The sequence below is a fragment of the Drosophila montana genome, unplaced genomic scaffold (genome assembly GCF_035044405.1).
Source record: "Drosophila montana isolate Dmon_TW-CO22-7 unplaced genomic scaffold, ASM3504440v1 contig_3440_1, whole genome shotgun sequence".
Taxonomy (NCBI): Eukaryota; Metazoa; Arthropoda; class Insecta; order Diptera; family Drosophilidae; genus Drosophila; species Drosophila montana.
In genome coordinates, this window is record NW_026998325.1 from 250,610 (window position 1) to 270,973 (window position 20,364).

The 20,364-nt window shown below is 39.4% G+C and overlaps 5 protein-coding genes across 8 annotated transcripts; 2 read left to right on the forward strand and 3 right to left on the reverse strand.

Moving 5' to 3' along the window:
- Window positions 1-9: 9 nt before the first annotated feature.
- On the forward strand, window positions 10-5,067 carry Rab9 (RAS oncogene family member Rab9). Its single transcript, XM_064691552.1, has 3 exons — window positions 10-486; window positions 3,515-3,709; window positions 3,769-5,067. Exons 1-3 carry the CDS (start codon window positions 295-297, stop codon window positions 4,192-4,194), a joined length of 813 nt encoding a protein of 270 aa, XP_064547622.1. The 5' UTR covers window positions 10-294; the 3' UTR covers window positions 4,195-5,067.
- Window positions 5,068-5,075: 8 nt separating this feature from the next.
- Window positions 5,076-11,127, reverse strand: LOC135434829 (alpha-tocopherol transfer protein-like). 2 transcript variants are annotated; one of them, XM_064691551.1, is made up of 5 exons: window positions 10,974-11,127; window positions 7,358-7,537; window positions 6,175-6,269; window positions 5,962-6,115; window positions 5,076-5,896 (listed from the first exon to the last, which is right to left on the reverse strand). In XM_064691551.1, exons 2-5 carry the CDS (start codon window positions 7,524-7,526, stop codon window positions 5,409-5,411), a joined length of 906 nt encoding a protein of 301 aa, XP_064547621.1. In that variant the 5' UTR covers window positions 7,527-7,537; window positions 10,974-11,127; the 3' UTR covers window positions 5,076-5,408. The 2 variants fall into 2 exon arrangements, with proteins under 2 accessions (XP_064547621.1, XP_064547620.1); XM_064691550.1 differs by lacking the exon at window positions 10,974-11,127 and adding an exon at window positions 10,296-10,640.
- A 1,258-nt stretch (window positions 11,128-12,385) lies between these two features.
- On the reverse strand, window positions 12,386-14,638 carry Hs2st (Heparan sulfate 2-O-sulfotransferase). The gene is made up of 6 exons (XM_064691549.1): window positions 14,279-14,638; window positions 13,963-14,213; window positions 13,805-13,890; window positions 13,597-13,735; window positions 13,312-13,532; window positions 12,386-13,248 (listed from the first exon to the last, which is right to left on the reverse strand). Exons 1-6 carry the CDS (start codon window positions 14,391-14,393, stop codon window positions 13,005-13,007), a joined length of 1,056 nt encoding a protein of 351 aa, XP_064547619.1. The 5' UTR covers window positions 14,394-14,638; the 3' UTR covers window positions 12,386-13,004.
- A 364-nt stretch (window positions 14,639-15,002) lies between these two features.
- Window positions 15,003-16,662, forward strand: Ing5 (inhibitor of growth protein 5). 2 transcript variants are annotated; one of them, XM_064691641.1, is made up of 5 exons: window positions 15,003-15,160; window positions 15,224-15,583; window positions 15,646-15,854; window positions 16,168-16,326; window positions 16,393-16,662. In XM_064691641.1, exons 1-5 carry the CDS (start codon window positions 15,124-15,126, stop codon window positions 16,492-16,494), a joined length of 867 nt encoding a protein of 288 aa, XP_064547711.1. In that variant the 5' UTR covers window positions 15,003-15,123; the 3' UTR covers window positions 16,495-16,662. The 2 variants fall into 2 exon arrangements, with proteins under 2 accessions (XP_064547711.1, XP_064547712.1); XM_064691642.1 differs by having other exon boundaries at window positions 15,646-15,812.
- A 634-nt stretch (window positions 16,663-17,296) lies between these two features.
- On the reverse strand, window positions 17,297-20,307 carry loqs (loquacious). 2 transcript variants are annotated; one of them, XM_064691638.1, is made up of 5 exons: window positions 20,159-20,307; window positions 19,278-20,055; window positions 18,917-19,202; window positions 17,900-18,037; window positions 17,297-17,779 (listed from the first exon to the last, which is right to left on the reverse strand). In XM_064691638.1, the coding sequence occupies exons 2-5, from the start codon at window positions 20,021-20,023 to the stop codon at window positions 17,531-17,533; spliced, it is 1,419 nt and encodes a 472-aa protein (XP_064547708.1). In that variant the 5' UTR covers window positions 20,024-20,055; window positions 20,159-20,307; the 3' UTR covers window positions 17,297-17,530. The 2 variants fall into 2 exon arrangements, with proteins under 2 accessions (XP_064547708.1, XP_064547709.1); XM_064691639.1 differs by lacking the exon at window positions 17,900-18,037 and having other exon boundaries at window positions 20,159-20,305.
- Between the last annotated feature and the right edge of the window lie 57 nt (window positions 20,308-20,364).

Here is a 20,364-nt window from a genome sequence, read left to right on the forward strand (position 1 = left end):
TGACAGCTGACTGTTAGTCCAATAGGTCGCGTCGCGGCGCGATTGCGTTGAGTGTTCAATTTCAATGGTTTAATTGTTTGCCTTTTTAAATTGCACGTTAATACTCATAATTATAAAAGTGCATGTAATTGGTTGAAGTGCAACAAAAATCGTGATTGATTGCACAAAATAGTGAATTTTACAGTGCCCATGATATTTGTGTACAATAAATAAAAAAAAACTTGTACCTGCGCAGTTTTTACAACAATTTGTTTATTAGTGAGGCAGTCGGCGACAGCCTAACGTACGGTAAAAATGACAAACATGCGCCCACCGCAGAAAACCAAACTACTGAAGGTCGTCATACTGGGCGACGGAGGCGTGGGCAAGTCTGCGCTCCTCACACGCTTCGTTTCGAATCGGTACGAGGAAAACAATTTCCATACGATTGGCGTCGAGTTCATGAACAAGGACATCGCTGTAGACGGCGAAAAGTACACACTACAGGTCAGTTGCGGTGAAGGGGAAGGGGGATCTGAATTTAACGCTTGTGGTTTAGTGTGATGAGTCAGAAAGGGCCAAATCGTGAGCTAGTTTCAGTTCCGCTTCGCACCTTCTTTTTCCAATTGGGCCAATTGGACAAAAACTTTTCACCGGCATTTAGTAACTTGCTCACGTTGTTTGTGCGTTGAGAGATCCGCTGACATTTGAGCTGTTTACTTGCTATCTGTCTCAGTATCTGTTCTATTTGCCCCCACTCGCACACACACACACACACACACACACATCGCCTCGGAGCTTAATTAACGTACAGTTTAGCATGGCAGAATCCAATACAATGCGGCGACTTTGTTTCATTTCTGTAATTTATACCGTATATTTGTGCGTGCTTGCCCCTTCCCCTCCACACAAACACACACACACACACACAGACAGACATACACACGATGTCAGTGCATTTACAAATATGCATATATAGTCTAGAAAACCCTTCATATAAATTCCAAACGTGCGTCTCTTTAGTTTCTTAAAGTCTTTTCATTTCCGCCGGGAAAGCGGGAGGGGGGGGGGGCTAGCCCCTTGTTTGTTAACAATGAATGCACTTTATTTATGCTGTCATTTCCCATTTTAATTCACATTTTCACAGTCCGACAACTTTCGTAGCTTATAAATATGCAACTAGGGGTAGGTTGTGCTCCCCGAGATGAGTAAGCAAACTGGTGCAGAACGTCATTTCAGTTATTCGAATAATTAATTATAATTGCGTAAATCAATACAAATTCCAAAAGATCTCTCGATACTGACTAACTAACTCGTAATTGGTTAGTTTAAGCCACTAAAAAAATATGTGCTTGTCCTACTGTGTTGTAATCTGTGAACTGGCCCCAGCAAAACCAAAAAACCAGCCGTTTTTTTGTTAACGCTTCGCTGAGCTTGGGCCAAACAAGAAGTGCGCCGCTTCCTGTGCAGAACGAGCTATATCTGACTCTCGGATGCCCTCCAGCGGATTGTGTAAATAGTGGTAACAACCAAAGGGGGAACAATCAAAGTGGGAACAGCCAAAGCGGGAATAAACAAGCTCTTATATACATATCTTAATAGGTACACCATGTGTAAATAGTGGGAACAGCCAAAGTGGGAATAACCAATCTCTTATTTACATATCTTTTAATATGTGCATCATACATATGTATATTTGACCGTATGCATTTAAATTTCAACCGAATTCCTTTTTTAATATACATTGAGAGGAATGCCAATATTTGTATTTATATTTATACATCCATAAAACTGATTGTGCTGATTAACTGACTGATGGAACGCCGATAAGTATTTTCCGCATACCTTTTTTTTAAAAAAGGGTTTAAATCAAGGCTGCAAACCGTTTTCCAACAATGAACCCTATTAGTTGGATCAATATCATTCGCATCTGAACATTATCTTGTTAGATATTTGATATTAATGTACATGTACAAAAACAATATAAGTAAATTGAACATTTAAATTTGAAAAAAAAATGTGACGAGCCAAAAGCTGGTTCCATGGTCGGAATATGGGAAATAAAATTATTTTGAATTCAATTAAAAAAAAGCTAGCATTTTTCAATAAATCTAATATTGTCCAAGGGTATTTGCATATCCTTAAAACCAACTCCTTAACACGCAACATTTAACCTAAAGAAGCGAGAACCTGTTGTAGAAAAGTTTTTGCTGTTTAGCCTCGTGGTTTTGAAGTCATTTCTAAAGATTTAAAAAAAAAATTATTATATATTCAAAAAAATATTTAAAATTTGAAAAAAATTATAGATGAAATTTGAGCTTTTATCTAACGGGCTTTAAAAAAAGATTGTTGCATATAATTTTACTTGTTGCATTGATAACGCATTGATCGAACCAACGACGGGTAATACCCAGATATTTACTTGGGATTGTGTGTTTTCCATATTCCATATTTGTATCTAGTATATAAAACAGATGGTGATAATAAAGAAATAGCTAACACAAAGGTGTTAGCTAAACATTTCTTCTGATATTCAGTTCAGAAAACTTGATGCTAATGAGAATTCCATAAATTGCCTTGATGTCAAACAATAATAACAATATAACTTACAGAAATTCGGTAAGATTGATTGAAATAGTTTTTGTGATTGAGGAAGAGAAAGAATGAAATGTATGTGCATGTATAAAAATAGCTAATTTCCTGTATGAAAATGTTTTCCGTTCGATATCACACTTTTTATACCCTGAACCCATTAAAAATGGGTAAAACGGGTATTATGTATTTTTTGCAAATGTATGTAACAGGCAGAAGGAAGCATCTCCGACCCCATAAAGTATATACATATATTTTTGATCAGCATCAATAGCCGAGTCGATCTAGCCATGTCCGTCTGTCCGTCCCTCCGTCTGTCCGTATGTATGAACGCAAGGATCTCAGAACCTATAAGAGCTAGTGCTCACGCAGATCGAGTTTCTTACCGATATTCGATAACTTGCCCCGTTCCCAAGTAATCGATAAAAATCGATATCGAAATCCTGTTTTTTGATTTTTTGGTAAATAATAAGAGCTAAAATCACCAAACTTGACATGTAGCTGCTAGAACAGTATATATATATCAAGAATCATTTCATTTTATACCTATCGCCTGTTGGAAGAGAGTTCAGGGTATCCCTTAGTCGGGAGCTCCCGACTAGAACCTCTTACTTATTTTTTTGCTACTTATAGGGCTTTTGGTCTGAACTTGTCTTACTTTTTTATCAGCACATTGTTATCAGTCAGTTATTTTGCCTTTGGGTCTGGGCTTTGGAAATCTCAGGGCATGACGGACTAATGCAATTATTCAAAAGTGTGACGCAACTTTGTGCTATCTTTTATCGACCCGAGTTATATATATAGTTGCCTGTCCCATTAGCCGAGCTACCATTAGAGCGCAATCAGCGCATGCAAATTTGGAATGGACCTTTAATTGAATGCCAATCAAGGTTTATTGTCGAATTATAATGTCTGTTCTTGTTTTTTTTTTTTTTTTTTTTAGATATGGGACACGGCTGGGCAGGAACGGTTTCGCGCCCTGCGCACGCCCTTCTATCGCGGCTCGGATATGTGCCTGCTCTGCTATGCGCTGGACGATCGGGACAGCCTGCGCGGACTGCGGCTGTGGCGGAACGAGTTCCTCAACTATGCGGACGTGAAGGCCGATAGGTTTCCGTTTATTGTGGTCGGCAATAAGGTGAACGGAGAAGCATGTAAATTTGACAGAAATCTAATTCTAATCATCATCATCCACAGAACGACCTTCGGCCAGAGAAACGACAAGTGAGCTACGAGGATGTGCAGCAGTGGTGCACGGAGCTCGGCATTGGGTCACACATTGAGACCTCCTCGAAGACGGCGACAAATGTATCGGACGCCTTTGTGCTCGCCCTGCGCCAGTGGAAGCGCATGGAGTGCGTCGCCGAGGCGGAACAGCGCCAGCTTGGCGACATCATCGACTTAACGCAGCCCATTCGACTGGTGCAGCGTCGCCAGTGCTGCACCGGCGGCGGCGGCGGCGGCGGGGGCGGGACGAGCAAGGCAGCCGAGGCCGTCAACGAGGCTGAGGATGATGGGCAAATTGCGGACGCTGCCATGCGTTCGCCCTCCTTCATGTCGCGCCATTTGTTTAGCAAATCGCGCAATTCGCCAAAGGCGCCAGCGTCCAATTACCGACTATGAGCTAACGGGGAGTATGTCTATGTTTGTTTTTTTTTACTGCTTAGCCGGAGGCATTCAGTACATTCCAGCCAAGTTGGTGACAGTTGGTTAAGAGTATCCCAGCACAGACCAAATACACATGCAGCAAAATGTACAAGACACATTTTGAGATTAAGATGGTAGCAAGTAGCGAGTAGCGAGTAACGAATAACGAGTAGCGAGCAACGAGTCAGATGCTTAGAACAGTTTGATACGTATTACAGTTTGACTTATGACAAGAGGGTAGTGAATAACGAGTAGCGAGTAACGAATAATGAGTAGCGAGTAGCGAGTAACGAGTAACGTGCTATGAGTCAGATGCCTGTAACAGTTTGATACGTATTACAGTTTGACTTTTGACAAGAGGGTAGGAATAACGAGTAGCGTGTTACAAGTCAGATGTGTATAACAGTTTGATAATGAAATAGTGTAACGTATTACAGTTTGACTTATGACACGGTACTACAAGTTGTGTATAAAAATTGTGCCTTGCGAGTGGATGAGTTGACTTGACCATAGAGCCTAAGACAACAATATTTTTTTGTACACCCTAAGCTATTATACAAATATTTTTTGTATGTCTATGTAAAACAGAAGTTACATCGCGGTAACTATTATACACGTTATAAATGAGTAGCTTTAAATGACTTGTGCTTGTAACAGATAATCTCCCACCAAAAAGTTGATATGGACGACAACAATGGTGGCTATTAATTAAATATTTGTAAAAAAATATGACTTGCTTTGTATAACTTACAATATTACCTATATACCAACCAATTAGAAACATATAAGTGATTTGCCTAACGTATTTGAATGAATAATCTCTACAAATAAAGTGAAGTATGTGGAATATCCGAGTGTTTCATTTAACTTTTCAACTTTTAATATATATATATATGTGTATTTTATCTATGTAAGTAATAATGTAATGAAATAACAGACTATAATTACGCTTACCCCCATTTATATATAAAGTGGATTATTATGTTAGCATAACACTTACTGCCAGATTTGATCGAAACGATCGCTTAAGACTAAGGCAAACTTCATGGCTCTAGCACTACGAAACTACTATCGCAAGCGTTGGCTGGACAAGCGTATAACAGATATTATGCTTAATGCTAATTATTTGAGTTTCGGGTATACGAGGGAATATCACTTGCTGTACATATTGCCGGGTCGCTGGGTCCCACTCACTTCTTCTTGTAGCCGTACGAGTTGATGGCTTCGTACTCCGCGTCGCACATGAGCAGCAGCTCATACCATTGATCTCCGTCGATACGGGGCAGCTCTAGGATGCCTCCATAGCACGATGGCAGGCACTTTGGCGACATGTATTTGTGCAGAGAGTCGCGATCGGTGCCATGGAAGATGATGCGACTGCGCAGTTTCTCCCGCAGAAAAGGCTTGAAGAGTGCGAAGACCACATTGAAAATCTTGGGCTGGTTCACAATATGAATCGCCTTGACGCGCAGCGGCACAGACTCCTGCAGCCAGTCAACGATGCGCTTTGCAAACGGCGGCGTAAATTGCCAGGTCTGCTGCAGACTAAGTCCGTCCATGTCGAAAATGACAACGGCCCCATTGATTTGCGTCTCCGGCTCCAGCATGGCGGCCTCCAGAAAAATTACGGCACCCTTGAAGACTTCATCAAGCGTGACCTGCTTGTGCTTCCAGCGTTCTAATTGCAGGAAATTACAGAGATTACAAAGTAGTCATTACGCTGTCCGAATGTTGGCCACTTACTGCCCAGCTCCAGTAACAATATGCGGCGTCCGAGCTGATCGCGATTGGGGAACACGGTGAGTATATTATTTTTAAAGATGTTGGCCTCCCGTGTGGGCTTTAAGTTGTTGTACACATCCGAATGCTTCACTTTAAAGGAGTAGTAGCGCTTGATCTGTAAATTAAAATACACTAAGTTAATGGGGATTATTACTCCAAGCATGAGGAACTCACCAAGTCGCGCGCACTCTCTGGATAATACTTGCAGGGCCGAAGGAAGCGTATCAGCCACTCCTCATTGTCCTTGGGACAGTACAGATCGGCCTCAGCTACATGTCAATAAGATAATTTTTTATAAGCTATGTATAGAGTGGGTGCTGAACAGAGTCCAACAGCGGGTTGCTAATGACCACCAAGCTGATCTCGTTCACCTTTCTGACTATATCAGCGACCATCAAACAATATCTCTCTAGCCTCTGTTTTAAAAATACATTTAGCTTGTTTATAGTTGGCAGTAGGTTCACCTGTCCGATTATCGCGTTAGCTACTCTAATGAAGGGGTCGTCTGGAAGGCCAGGAAGTCGACTTTGGCCTCATCGTAATTTGAAAAATAAATAAAGGGGTTATACTATATGATTAGCGACATGCTATGCTTGACTTTCTTAGTGCAGCTCATCAATTTAATCTGAGTAGAGAATACATATTTAAATACTTTAAAGCTTGCTTAGTTAATACGAATGTTGCCCTTAAAAGTGACTCAGTCATAGAGGCATGTATTCGAACAAGGTTCCGGGTTCGAGTCCCAATATCTTAGCCACACCTACTCAAAAGGTAAGGTAAATAATAATTATAATAATTATAGTTATTTAAGGGAAAACTAAACTGTCTCCAGATTAAAGGAAATATTTCTAGGAAATAAAAAAAGTATAGCAAATTTAGCATTTAAAATATTCGTAGTTTTATATTCTTTACATATTTTTACTACTATGATAATAGTATTTCCACATTCCTGGAGACGAATAGAATCTATAGATTTAACTTAAATTTCATTTCAAAGGAAAAACTAACCTTTAGTCATAACCTTAGCCTTTTTATTAATGCAATTTATTGATAGTTTATTCTTACTTCATTCCCATCTGAATCATTTTTAATTTATCGAAACCGCAAAGGCACAAATTAATTCAAGGGAAGTGGTTCGTTTTAATCAGTGAAAGTGCATAATTTCTATTTATATTGGAATTTCCTCGTTTCAGACAGAAATATCTACATGTATATGCACATATTTAAAAGATTAACAAGACATAGTTTACTCTAGAGCTTGTTCATATTGGGAAAAGCCGGATAAGTGTGGTTGGAAATCAGCTTGTGTTCATTAGGAAAAACCCTTTCGAATTGAGCACTTCTGGATAGGACTTACCCTCGAGCAATCGCTTTAGTTCCTGTGTCGCCTGCTTTTGGCGCTCGGGAGATTCGCGCAGTTCCCGCGTGGCGACTTCCTTGGCCGTTGGGGTCGCGTCTCCCAGCTCGAACTGTAGCGTAAAGTCGCCCAGCTTGATCGAGGGCAGCGCATCGATGTCCGACAACATGGTGGGCACTCCTGTAAAACAAAAGATGCAGGGGGGGGGGGGGGGGTGGGGCACAGGTGAGAATTAAAATTCAATTAGTACACGTAACGAGAAGCGTGTTTGCACGAAAGCTGAAAAAGCTGGAGAGCTGCGCTTTGATCCCCTGCTCAGCCATCTGGCTGACAACTATTCTCAGCAATTATTTGATTATATAAGGCCTCTGTACAAATACAGTCATTATTACTTACTCATGGTGGCAGTTGTAGTTGTTATTAAGCTCTTTTGAAATTAAGTATAATATTCTGTTGTAGCTTTTTAATTGTTTTCTTTTTTTTCTTATATGCTTTATAGTTGAGTTAACGATCCCAAGTATTTGGTTTGCTGAATGACAGAATGTGCACTTTATTAGTTTTGTTATTGATTTAAATTATTTGATAAACCGGCTTGCTAATCGGATCATTGAAACTGCATTTAAAACAATGCAGGCCGATTCGAGATTCGCTACGCTGCCGATCATCCGATCCGGTTATTTCTTCTTTGTTGGCGCTGACCTTAACCTTGACATTCGCTTTTTCGCGAATAATCGAAGATCAATAACGGATGCTGTATAACAGTTTCTTTATATATTGAGTTCGTCGCGCTAACATTGACATTAGAATGCAGTTGCCTTGAAGATAAGTATTTGCAACTCAAATCTTGAGCTGGATTCTCGAATTCAACTTGTTCTACTTGATTAAGTTCTAGTTGAATTTGTTTTAAAAACAAGTTTTCAATGTTTCTAATTACAGAGCATATCTAATATCGATAAAAAACCTATTTTCAAAATGATGTCAGTATATTTATGAAAATATATCGAGAGTTTAGTTAAGAAGATAAGCAAAATATTCTTTATCTGGGCTTATATGAGTTGCATATGGACTTAAATAGAATGTATTTGAATTTGATAAACTTATCTATGGGAATATTTAGTGAAACAACAGACTCTCAATTAGATAGGTCGGGAATCATTTGCATAAATTGCAAACCGACTAAAAAAAAGCATGTGTATAAGTACGCCTACTAAAATAAACATGATAATTTTTAATGGGAAATTTCGCAATTTTGGCAAATCCCAAAATAAAGTAGGTACAGCATTAACTTATGAATAGTTAATGTGCGTCTACGCTTTGAACCAAATAATCGTATAATTTATATAGTACACACTCTGCACAGCAAAACAAAACACAACACAACTGAAAATGATACCGAAACCAAAAACGTAAAACTTGTTTTGAGGCGACAATAAAATCGACTTAAACACAGAAGACGGAGCAACAGACGACGCGTGCAACGGAGCCGAAAGAGCAGACGAAACTGTTGCGGCCAAAAGCGCGTTTTGATGATTTTATACCAGGCCAAGAATCAAAAACTGGAAACTGACAGAGAGCCAGACTGAAAGCTGATCTTGAGCATGACATTCACGTGCCAGCGAGCGGGAGAAGAGAGTGCGACAGAGCTAGAGTTAAGAGCGAGTTGCCCGATGCAAGAGAAGCTAATGCATTTTGGGAAATTATGCCACTGGAAGCTGGTTTTTCATAACAGTTGCTCAGCTATCACCGTTGTTGTTGTTGTTGTTCTCCCGCAGCATCTGCTTAATTTATGCAGCTACCGTAAGCAGCACATTCGATGTACACATCTGCGCCTGTGTCTCAGAGCCTGACCCTCAGGCTTTGCACTTTCGGTTCAATGCCAGGCGCCCAGTTTTCTGAGTGATACTCATCAATTAGACATTACCTAGTAATTACACCTGTTTGACAACATTGCCATTGCTTGTGTATGGCCGACACGTTTCAAGCAACGCCCCAGCCATGGGCATGGTACAAGCTGTTTCGGCAGCTATTTGGACTAATCGACGGCAACACGTGCGAAGCGCGTCTTCGAGTCGCACCTTCCATTCATTAGTTTTCAAGTGTAAAACTCTCGTTTTATTGTATGCCGTTTTATTAGCTGACGAGCAAGGTTTCTTTCTGTTTGCTGACAATGTATTAAAGCAATGAATTGCTAAGAGTTTGGATATATATATACAGTATAATTTGCTTAGCTACCTCGATACTTAGCCTGAAATTTTCATTTCGGAGCACTAAGAGCTAGTTTTGTATGAAATTAATTAGGTTAAGTGCATCTAACTTAATAGCCTTTTGCACTTAAGCGCCTCCTATCGCAGGTAATTTTTTGCCAATTTCTATGAATATCATGTAAGTTAACTGCGCCATCTATGATCAGATGTATTGATTTTTGATTTGTTTTACAGAAAAAAAGAGAATATTGTGATTGCAGAAAACGAGCTGTTGTTCCGCAGAACCATTTTCTTTTAGTGTGAAAATCCCAATAATTGAAGAAACGTATAAGAATTCTACTTTCCAATAACCTTCCAACATTTTTTTTTTTAATATTGTACAGTCAGAGGTTTTTTTCCTGTTCTTAAAAAAACTCACAAGCAAAAACTTGAAAATCAAAAAAATGTGGAAAAAACGAGGAAAAACCATGGCGAACAACTCGCGCGCTGATCGTACAGATAGATGTCAAGCAACTCTGAGGTCAGAAAGGTCTTGGCAAAAATAAAAACACAAAGGTACAATACTATGTACATGACAAGGGCAAGCCCAAGTCCGCTTTTAAAAGTGCTTTAACCTTACGTGCCAAAAAGGTATTACAAAAGTTAAATAGGCGTGTGTATATGAATACAATGTATGTACGTACATACATAAGTATGTATGTATGTATACAAGCAACTATGTACATCTGTCTCACCTGAAGCAATGGAGACCGCATCAGAGGCGGCAACCGTAGCGACGACAGCTGTTGTCCTAGGCAAGCAGCTTGTTGCAGTTGCCATAACGAAAAATTCACAATTCGGCGTTACTCGTCGCTCGATATTGATTTAAAAAATGAATAATTTTCACGATGATTGAGCAGCACAAACAGCGATATATGCATTTGCCGTTGCACTTGAGCAGGAACAGCTTCACTTTTCGCTTTTAGCCTGGAAGTATGTCAATGCCAAGCGTTTATTGAACTTTTCATGCGAAATTCGCACTTTTTGTCCAGTTTGCTTTAAGCTTGTTTCCCTCAAACGCAGCGACACGATTCCAATGTCCCTTTTACAAGAAACAACAGTTTCGAAGTCGACAACGACGCCGAAAGTAATTGCAATAGAGAGAGCGAGCACATCTGACAGCTTGGCAGTGCTGGCAAGCGTGCAAAGGCAACGATTTGCGAGAACTGCATTTGATGCGTTGCTTTCTCGCGCGTGTGGACATTGGGTTTCTTCTCTGCATTGGGCATAAGGACAAGCACAAAAGAAACAAGAAGAGGAAGGCGCCACTAAGCAAGTGTAACGAAGCCAAAACAGAATGCGAAAAGAGCGCACGCATCAGCGCATCAGGAAACTTAAATAACAATTACAGTAGCTACAGTTCAAAAACTTACCAAAATTAAATACAGGCACAGCTTATTCAGGCGATTACAGTTTGATATTCTTAGATTGTGTTTTGCTTTGATGTAATTGAATTGTGTATCTCAGGCTTAGCTTTCAACTCAGGTCTAGCGCGGACTTGGCGCGTTTAAAGACTGAAAATATAAAGCTGTTTATTCAACAATTTTATACCCGCGTCGTATGTGTATCGAGGTATGGCGAGCGGTATTTAAGAAGTAATGTACAAAAGCTATTATTATATATGTGTACACACACAAACACGTTGAAAAGTAAAACACAAAGTGATTAATTATGGCTAGTGTCAGCATGTTGGAAAGTACATGCTTGGTTAACTGTTATACAGTGGCTTACGTTGAGATTTCTAAGTTCTTTGTTTTTGCTGTTGATATACATACATACCAAGGAGAAATGCAAAAAACACGGCACAGGGTTAAGGCCAATGTCAAATAAACACTTATGCAGGCGTTTTTAAACTTTTGTACATCTTGCATTCAACACTGGGCAATAAATCGCAACAATGGGTATTTTCACAACTGTTATATACCCGTGAAACTGTTATAAGCTGTATAATGCAGTCCACTAATACGCTTGCTTTTTTAGCTCAGTGTATAGCTAGACGTAATTATCGTTGAACTTTTGAACGCTCAATCACAAACCCACTCATTACGCATAACCCGTATTAGACTAATCAAAAGTCTGAGTAAGATTTATATATGGTATATATATATATATTTATACATATACGGGTAACATATAGTATTATATATGACATAAAACCCGTTGTAAATCTCAGACACGCCGCTTTAATAAAAATGCTGCCCGGGTTCGAAATCTAAGTGTTCGCACTCTGTTGAAATACTTTTAACGCTTAGCACTATTTCATAATTAACTGCTTAAAAGTCAGATATGAAACGAGCCCAAGTCGAACGGTCCAACGACGACTTGCGTGTCCGCGTTCAAATGTACAACTGACGATAATGCAAACTCATTGCCTTTACGTTCAAGCCGTGAGCAATTAATTAAGTATTTCACTTGAGTGCCCGAAAAAGAATTCAATTTCGATTTCTGCCTCGCCTCAGCGCCTAGCGTCAGCCCACCCGGCGGTCTTTCAGTCTTTCAGTCAATCCAGCAAACGCTGTCAATCGCGCTACGTCAGCTTTTAAAGTTCAATGGAATTTCGCACCAGCTGCTGCTGATCGACTCAAGCGACGCTGCAGTTTTAAGGGCAATTCACTTAAACAAAGTTTGCAAGGCAGAAAATAAAAAAAATATTTTTTGTTATTGGTTTGAGTGCATGTAAATATTGACATATATGGTCAATCGACAGTACTAATCAATTAACCAGTTGCATGCAGCTAATCACTTAGAAACAGTTGTTGATAGAGACTCTAGTCAATTAGAAAAGTTAGAATCGGTTGGTGAACATGTATTTACATGTATTTGACTTGATGAGTTTGTCTGCTACAAGTGCTAAAAGCTGATATACATTTGAGAGTCCAATAATATAATTACACTTACACATTATATAATTTCTAAGTATCTAAACTAGTTGGTTATTGTATGCGCAGACTCAGCACATATTTCGTATCGCTCAAGATTTCATTATTTCTGGGCACGCTTTACGTGGTATTGTCAATACTTATACAGAGCATAATTTACTAGATGCATAAGTAAATACATTGTGCTTTGAATAGTTGTTACAATTGTTACTAAATATTACTTACATAACTCTAAGAAAGCGTTATTAAGTGTTAATATCATGGCTTAAACTAACTAAATACGTATTACTTATGAAAAATCACTAATATGTCTATGATATTCAATGCTAAAGTCTTTAGTGTCTTTCACGAGTTGTTTGCTTGATTTTAAGTACATATCGAAGCTAGATAAACTATATACAATATTGAAAAAAATAAAATAAAATAAAAATTTAATAGCCTGATATACTAACGGCTTCCCTTGAGCTTTAATCTACCGTTTCTGGTTCTGTGTTTGCCCTTGTAACCCTTGAATTTCCAATACGATCATTTTGGTCGAATTTTCTCATACATGAACTGTTGCAAATGCTTATTATCGGGCTGCATGAGCTTTTTCTTCGTAAATTCAAACTGCTCCAGGGCAAACTCATACAAATCGTTCTCCATTTGCCAAATCTTTGATCTTTGTATTGTTTGTATAGTAGATTCGCTGGGCGGTAACTTCGATGATGTCACACGTAAATGAGATTTATTGGAGTTTTGATAGTGCTCACGAAAGCCTTGGAAGATTCTGTGATAAAGCAGAAATTTCAGTTGTACTGGTTTCGTTTAGCAATAACCGATTTAAACTCACCTGGGCAGTGATCTCTCGAGGAGATCCACAAATTCGTACATTTGCTCTGTGACACCGACTAGGAAATACTCATTAACCAAATTGTGCTTGGCCTGTTTTAAGGCCCAGTCGCTGCCGGGTTCCCAGCACTCAGCAGCGTGGCCACAAAAGAATGGAATTTGTAGCCACATATTTCTGGGATCACAGTCGGGTTGCTTTTGAACCACGCATTCATCGAAGGTCTTCATTAAAGACATGGACCTCAATAATGACTACTGTATTAAAATGTTATTTTTAACTACTTACTATTTTATTGCCTGCCTTTTTTCGCACCAGATTCGGCCGATAATTATCACCATAGCGCAGAAAATAATAATATGAGACGAGCCTATCTAATGGCTTTCGCACCAGATTTATATAGATGGGTTTGTGTGCGATTTGGAATCTGCCAAATAGATACATATAATAAATAAATAAAAAAATAATAAACTTATGTAAAATATGCCAAATTTACTTGGAAAAGTCTAGAAATGCCATGTGTCCATGATATAGGGCTGGCTTCATTTCATGCCACGTGGTCACATTTCGCACAAACGAGATCTAAGCAAACAAAATATATAGTTTAATATTTTGCCTGGAGACAAAATCGATGGCGACAACCGAGACACGCACCTGATTTGGCAACGACAGGACGTGCATATTAGCAGTCACATTGATATGCAAGACGTGATATCTGTTCTGCTTGCACAGATCATAGGCTATGTTCACGAAACTGGTTGAGCCCGTCTTTGGCACACGATTGTACACCACCACCAGTTGGTCCTCATAATCGAAGTTATCCCGATTGGGAATATTCCGAGCGAGAGACGAATGCTCCGTTTCCTTGCCGCCGTTGCCTGTAAGTTTCGACAGGGGCTTAAAAGCTGTATGTATAAAAAAAATATGTTATGTTTGAAGCAACCAAGTAGACGGGAATTCCACAACCAACCGTGTTCCAGCCGAATCTCCAGCAACCAATAACAGGTGACGACGACGATGACGGCAAATAGGAGCCAGTGCCCCGGACGCATTACAGGCAACATTTTGCGCAATTTCTTAAACATGCTGCTGCCGCCTAAAGCTAACGTGTTCTTTAATCTTTTAAACCGCCATAGCACATTTTTCAGCGTTTATTTTAGCCAAATTACGTGCTATTCTCCTGCATTTCGGTTTCCTTTACTCGGTGGGCTGCTGGCTACAATGTTGACCAGCGCAAAAAAACAGCTGTATTTATCTGTGTTGTAAAGTGTTTATTGGCAAAGCGTTATCGAGTGTAAAGTTAACGGCTATAATGTGTAGTAAAAAACTAAACAAAACTAATACACTGCTAATAAAAAATTCACTACATTTTTTTCCATATTAATTAAATAATTCTAATTAATTAATTGAATTTAAACCTTGTTTGTTACGATGTTTACTACTTGTGCCCCTACTAGTACCCATATAACTTTTTCATAAAAGATATTTAATTATTTTTATTTGAAGATAAAATTCATAATATGATTCAAAGCCTTCTGAAACATGAAAATATGCTGTGTGTAAATGAAGAACATGAGTTTTATTATGCGTAACCAATGACTGGAATTCTGATTCAGATTTGTTGCTTTTTAGCCCAAGAGCAAGATGGCGCTAGATTCCGATTACGTGGAACTATCGATAAGGAATTTTACATTGCTGCGGCGCAACACACACAAAACAGCTGATGGCACGTCATAAATAGACGCTCGATTTTTGTTAGTAAACTGTAACTGTCGCTAAAACAATTAAAATAGAACCTCACGAAAAGCCTGTAAAATGTCTTCAGCCATATATCTGGAAAATTATTTAGACGGTATCCAAAATTACAAAGAGAAAGTGTCGTAGCGGGATCTTATGTTTTGTTGTATCTCACTAGGATTGGAATCGCTGCCCACTGAACTGGAACGGAACTTCAAGTTGATGAGAAAATTAGATGATCGGGCGCAAACTGCGATGAAAAGCATTGACAGTCATGCAAAAGATTTTATGCGTAAACTAACCGCTGATAATGGTGCGATGAGCGAAGAAGAGCGCAAGGAGCGATTAGAGGATATAAAGGCGCTGTTTGGCAAAGCCAAGGAGTACAGCGACGATAAAGTACAGCTGGCCATACAAACGTATGAGCTTGTGGATAAACAAATCCGGAGGCTTGACAACGATTTGGCGCGATTCGAGGGCGAAATTCAGGAAAAAGCTTCATCAACGCGCGCCAAGTCCGAGGAGGCAGTAGCCAAAAGTACGTAAACAACTTAAGTGCTATATTTTGGCTATGTTTATTTTCTTATTCGCTATTTGCAGAGGGAGGACGTAAAAAGACCAAGGACGGCAAGACAACGGGCAAAAAGAAAAAGCCAGCGTCCTCAGATGAGGAAACGGGGCGTGGCAATCAATCGAACAGTGCCAGTGGGGCCAATCTCAATGCCAGCAGCAGTGCTGGTCAAGGTAGCAAAAAGAAAAAGACCAAGGTAAATCAAGAAAAAGAAACACGCAAGGGGGGCGCCCAAAAGGTAAATCATCTTCATCAAAATTATGCATTTTCGTCTTGTTATGATTGTTACTCTTTCCTAAAAACTGTATAGTTGTTTTTTGTGCCTGGTAGCCCACACAGTAGATACCCGCAGAATATACACGTTGGTGTACTTGCACTTATGTTCCCCTCCATTATCCCCTTCTAGTGGTTATATATTATTCTCAGTGTTTAGCCGTTTAATTGGTTTTGCATCTTTCATTTACATTTCACCTTCTTGCATGATTTGATTCTGAGCTCAGCATTTTGGTAAGCAGTTATTAACTTTCATTTCCGTTTGCCATTACAAACAGAAAACAGCTGATATTGATGATTCGGAGAAGGAATCTTGTCACACGGCCGCAACACATCCCAGCGATGTCATGGATATGCCTGTGGATCCGAACGAGCCAACGTATTGCTTATGCCACCAAGTCTCCTATGGCGAGATGATTGGCTGCGACAATCCAGATGTACGTTTGCTCCTGAATGCAATTGCATTTTTCTTTTAAAACCTAATGTTTTTTATTCTCTTGTAGTGTCCCATTGAGTGGTTCCACTTTGCCTGTGTGGGTTTAACCACAAAACCAAAGGGCAAATGGTTCTGTCCCAAGTGCACGCAGGACCGTAAAAAAAAGTAGACTAACATCCATTTTCCCAGACTTCACCATGTGGCAACGAATTGCGTTAGGCTATTGCTGCAGCCACTTGTGTTGGTCAATGTAAATAATCTGCATATAAAGCCAGTTAGTTCTAAGTTTAGCATAAGTATTACGTACTTTAAATAAAAATCTTTCTATTTCATATAACACGTTCACTGAGATCAGTGTTGTTATTGTACTAGTTTTAAGACTGAAGAAAAACTACTCTGAACGTAATGCATGCCTGTTTCGATTCATTCTTATAACTTCAAAACAAAGAGACTCTTCCCGTAGTTACATTGATGACGGTAATGGTTTGACTCAGCTTACAACTTAAATGGATTCTAGAAAACATTAATAGCAGTTTGTGCCAGCTGCATTCATCCTCTGTTGCTTTAGACAATATCCAGTTAGGTTTCTATTCTAGGACTACGTCATGTTACCAGTTTATTGAACCTTGTTTTATTAAAATTCAAGTTTACTTTCATGATAGCAGTTATAAAACTTTTTTTTCATTAACTGCCATTCAATCTTTACATGTTGGTTTAATTTGTACAACAGTTTAATAAATTATATTTTAAAGACAGATAAAATAACATTTCCCAGTTATATCAGAATTATACAAAAGTTTTAATCTATACATAAATATATTTTACAATTAGTCATTTTCTGTTAAAATTAGGGTGCAGCATTATCGGTAAGCTAGTGGGTTTTCCTTTTAATTCCCTGAAAATGGATGCGTATATCAATAGCTTCATGCTTCTTAAAATAAGATCTTTCATTCAGTATAAATCAACTAGGATTTTTGTTTGTGAATAATTCGTATCAAGGTATTTAATATCTACGATTTGCGAATAGTACAGGTCAGCTATAAAGTCATATCGGTGAACTAAGCTCAAAACAAAATAATAATAAATATTAAATACAGTGTTGAATGTTGTTGCTGAGAACCACGGAATACAGGGGGCTAATAAGGACGTTTCAATTTTCTTCATCGTCGTAATGTGCGTTCAGATTTTGCTATTCAGTTGCTGACCTACTTTTTGGTCATAATCTTTAGATACTCGAGGGCATTCTGAGCTGCATGTCGCTGTGCCTCACAAACCGTTGATCCAGTGCCATGGCAAACGCCGACTGGCAACGTGGATAACTGCACCAGGCACTGAAACTGGCCGCTAAACGTCCTCTCCTCAATGTCCACGTAGGTTACCTCGAACTGATTCTCGATAGCAATCTCTGAAAGCAGCTTGATGTAGTCAATCTTCAAGCTCTTGAGACAAGTTTTCTGGAAACAAAAAAAAAGAATAAATATGCATTTAAGGGTCATTAGAAATGTGTTTGCAATTGATTTATGAAATGTACTAAGCGCGGCAACAGGTGCATCTCTTTCAGCAACTTAATTTACCTGTAATTTAAGCAGTTTTTTTCCCGTCGCATTTTTCAATGCCTTATGGAACTGGGACACTTTATTACTGTGTTGCGTGGTCAGTGTTGGCACAGTGATATCTTTCAAATCACCATAATAATTATCGTTAATGCGGGGCTGTAAATAAGAGCGTAACGTTTTCCTTTAATACGCACAAATTCTCGCCAATGGTGAGTTGAAACATATCACAAACATTCAAAACAAAAACCAAAAATATGTATGTTCAAAAATTCAGGACAAAACTGCTTAATATGATATAGAGTATATAAAGTATGCTAAATATGAGGCATAACTGGGTTAGCATACAATTATCTAATTTGCTTGATTAGCAGTTAGTTTAATATATTTAATTAAAAAGTAAATATATAAAAATAATATTTTAAACAACTAACGAACTTTTTGTAAGTACTAACATTAATTTTACAGAAAAATAGGTAGAAAAGTGTAAGCAATAAATTTGCGAACGTGTCAGTTCAGTCATCATCTAGATTGAATAAATAGTCATCTTTGGACAACTTTGGCGTAGTTTAAATTATATAGTAGATAAATTATAAACGTAAAGAAAATAGAATCACACTTAAATTTGAATGTAAAAATATCCATATCTAAATATTATTTTTATTCTTAGGTCTTTTGGATGGCAATTGACCCATTTATGTGATTGGTAGTTAACGAATTAGGCTTAAAATCATAAAGTATTAACAAATGAAAGCACTGCGTGTTATTTATGTTATGGTTTAATCTAATTTCTATATTGCATTTGTCTAAGAGTCTGTTCGTTGTTAAACAAGGAGAAACACATCACAACAATAACAAAAGCTTCGAAAACTAAAGATGGTTTGTCGATAGTTATAAATAGAAAACGTGAAAAATTGGTTAGCTCTAAATGTCAATTATATTTATAACTGGGGAGATGCGCTCGTAAAACCGTCTTGGAGTAAGGTTATTCGACATTACCGGCTGCTGCACGGCATCTACAAGCGATAATTTACTCACATCGCCCTCCAGTTCGCTGCAGATGCTGTCATTGATCTTGGCAGCATCAATGGGCGTCTCCTGCAGGCGTGTCCACATCTTATGGGCTGCCAAACGCTTGGCAATCTTCTTGCTCTTTCCCTTGCCCACCTCACGATAGTTCAATATGGTGCACGCAATGGTGAATAGGCGTTCGTGCGGAAGGCCCACCTCTGTCTCCGTTTCGTACGATGGCGGCGGCCAGCGACGTTGCATGCACATTTCCTGCAGCCAGCCAATGGGATTACCCACAATCTTATCGCCTCCACTGTCAAAGAATATAGCATACAAAAATTACGAAATTTAAAGACATTAAAATATCAAATTCGATAGCAATAATTACTCGCCACTGCCAGTGACATTGGCGTTCCCATCGCCACCACTGCCTGCCATTGAGCAGCCAACTGCCACCGCTGCTGCTGCTGAATTGCCTTGCGACTCCAGCTGTACTCCAATTAGCTTATCGATTAGAGCGCGAGCAGCCGCGTGCTTGGCCTCTTTCTTGGAGCGACCAGCGCCCATAGCTGTGAAGGGCGTATCCTTGTCCTTGAACGAGACCCGAAACCGAAACGTCGGTTCATGTATAGCCCCCTCAATCTGTACCAACTCGTAGCCCGGCGTGATGCCGCGCCGGCTCAGCAATTCCTGTAATATGCTGACGGGTGTCTTCATTGTTAGCCCATTGGCATCCGTTTCGTTGACAAACTTGAGCGTCTCCTCAGGTGGTAGCATGCCGGTGCTGCTGGTACCGCTCAGCTCCGACAGATGTTGTTGTTGCTGATGCAGCGCCTGCAGCTGTTTCTCCTTCTTTATTTTCGGCCGCTGCAGCAATGGCGTCTTAACCATCGAGGAGCTGCCACCGCCAGCAGCCCCATTCGCCAAACAGGCAGCCGCAATGGCAGCAGGCGAATTTCCCATGTTGTCATACTGGCGACGCGGTGCAAATCCTGCCTGCATGGCCTGCTGCTGCTGCTGTTGTTGTTGCTGCTGCTGCTGCTGGAGGTGTTGCAAGTGCATTTGCTGCTCGTGCAAATACTGTTGCTGCTGCTGCTGCTGCTGCTCATGGGCATGATAGCTTTTCGGTTCCATATTCAACGTAATTAATTATAGACTCTGTGTATCTGAAAATGAATGCAACGTTGCTTAGAAAAAAATCAATAAGTTCTCTTGCAAGTGGCCGCAACTGTCGGCAGCGGACAGCTATTATGGGTGGTAATTACTTACGGTTGATTGGCGGTTTTGTACTGTTTTTTATTTAATAATAATTTATTAATTGTTTATTAATAATTCATTCTTAAATAAAAAATACAGCAAAATCCAGACGCACACACGATATCTGCGTATATATGTATTTGTGATGCTGCTGTGTTGCCGTATTTATTTAAACTGACAGCTCGCCCTGTGGCAACCCTGATTGTGCCCAAAATCCG

Bases quoted from the DNA above. Each gene is read 5' to 3' on its own strand.
- Hs2st (XM_064691549.1), bottom strand. From the start codon at position 14,393: ATGTTTAAGAAATTGCGCAAAATGTTGCCTGTAATGCGTCCGGGGCAC. The intron at 13,891-13,962 runs GTGCGTGTCTCG...TTGTTTGCTTAG, and splicing joins TCCTGTCGTTGCCAAATCAG to ATCTCGTTTGTGCGAAATGT. The intron at 13,736-13,804 runs GTAAATTTGGCA...TCTATTTGGCAG, and splicing joins GCATTTCTAGACTTTTCCAA to ATTCCAAATCGCACACAAAC.
- Rab9 (XM_064691552.1), top strand. From the start codon at position 295: ATGACAAACATGCGCCCACCGCAGAAAACCAAACTACTGAAGGTCGTC. The intron at 487-3,514 runs GTCAGTTGCGGT...TTTTTTTTTTAG, and splicing joins GCGAAAAGTACACACTACAG to ATATGGGACACGGCTGGGCA. The intron at 3,710-3,768 runs GTGAACGGAGAA...CATCATCCACAG, and splicing joins TTATTGTGGTCGGCAATAAG to AACGACCTTCGGCCAGAGAA.
- LOC135434829 (XM_064691550.1), bottom strand. From the start codon at position 10,380: ATGGCAACTGCAACAAGCTGCTTGCCTAGGACAACAGCTGTCGTCGCT. The intron at 7,538-10,295 runs GTGAGACAGATG...TTTGTTTTACAG, and splicing joins TGCGGTCTCCATTGCTTCAG to GAGTGCCCACCATGTTGTCG. The intron at 6,270-7,357 runs GTAAGTCCTATC...ATTGACATGTAG, and splicing joins ACTAAAGCGATTGCTCGAGG to CTGAGGCCGATCTGTACTGT.
- Ing5 (XM_064691641.1), top strand. From the start codon at position 15,124: ATGTCTTCAGCCATATATCTGGAAAATTATTTAGACG. The intron at 15,584-15,645 runs GTACGTAAACAA...CGCTATTTGCAG, and splicing joins CGAGGAGGCAGTAGCCAAAA to AGGGAGGACGTAAAAAGACC. The intron at 16,327-16,392 runs GTACGTTTGCTC...ATTCTCTTGTAG, and splicing joins TTGGCTGCGACAATCCAGAT to TGTCCCATTGAGTGGTTCCA.
- loqs (XM_064691638.1), bottom strand. From the start codon at position 20,023: ATGGAACCGAAAAGCTATCATGCCCATGAGCAGCAGCAGCAGCAGCAG. The intron at 19,203-19,277 runs GTAATTATTGCT...ATTCTTTGACAG, and splicing joins AATGTCACTGGCAGTGGCGA to TGGAGGCGATAAGATTGTGG. The intron at 17,780-17,899 runs GTAAATTAAGTT...TTTTGTTTCCAG, and splicing joins AAAAACTGCTTAAATTACAG to AAAACTTGTCTCAAGAGCTT.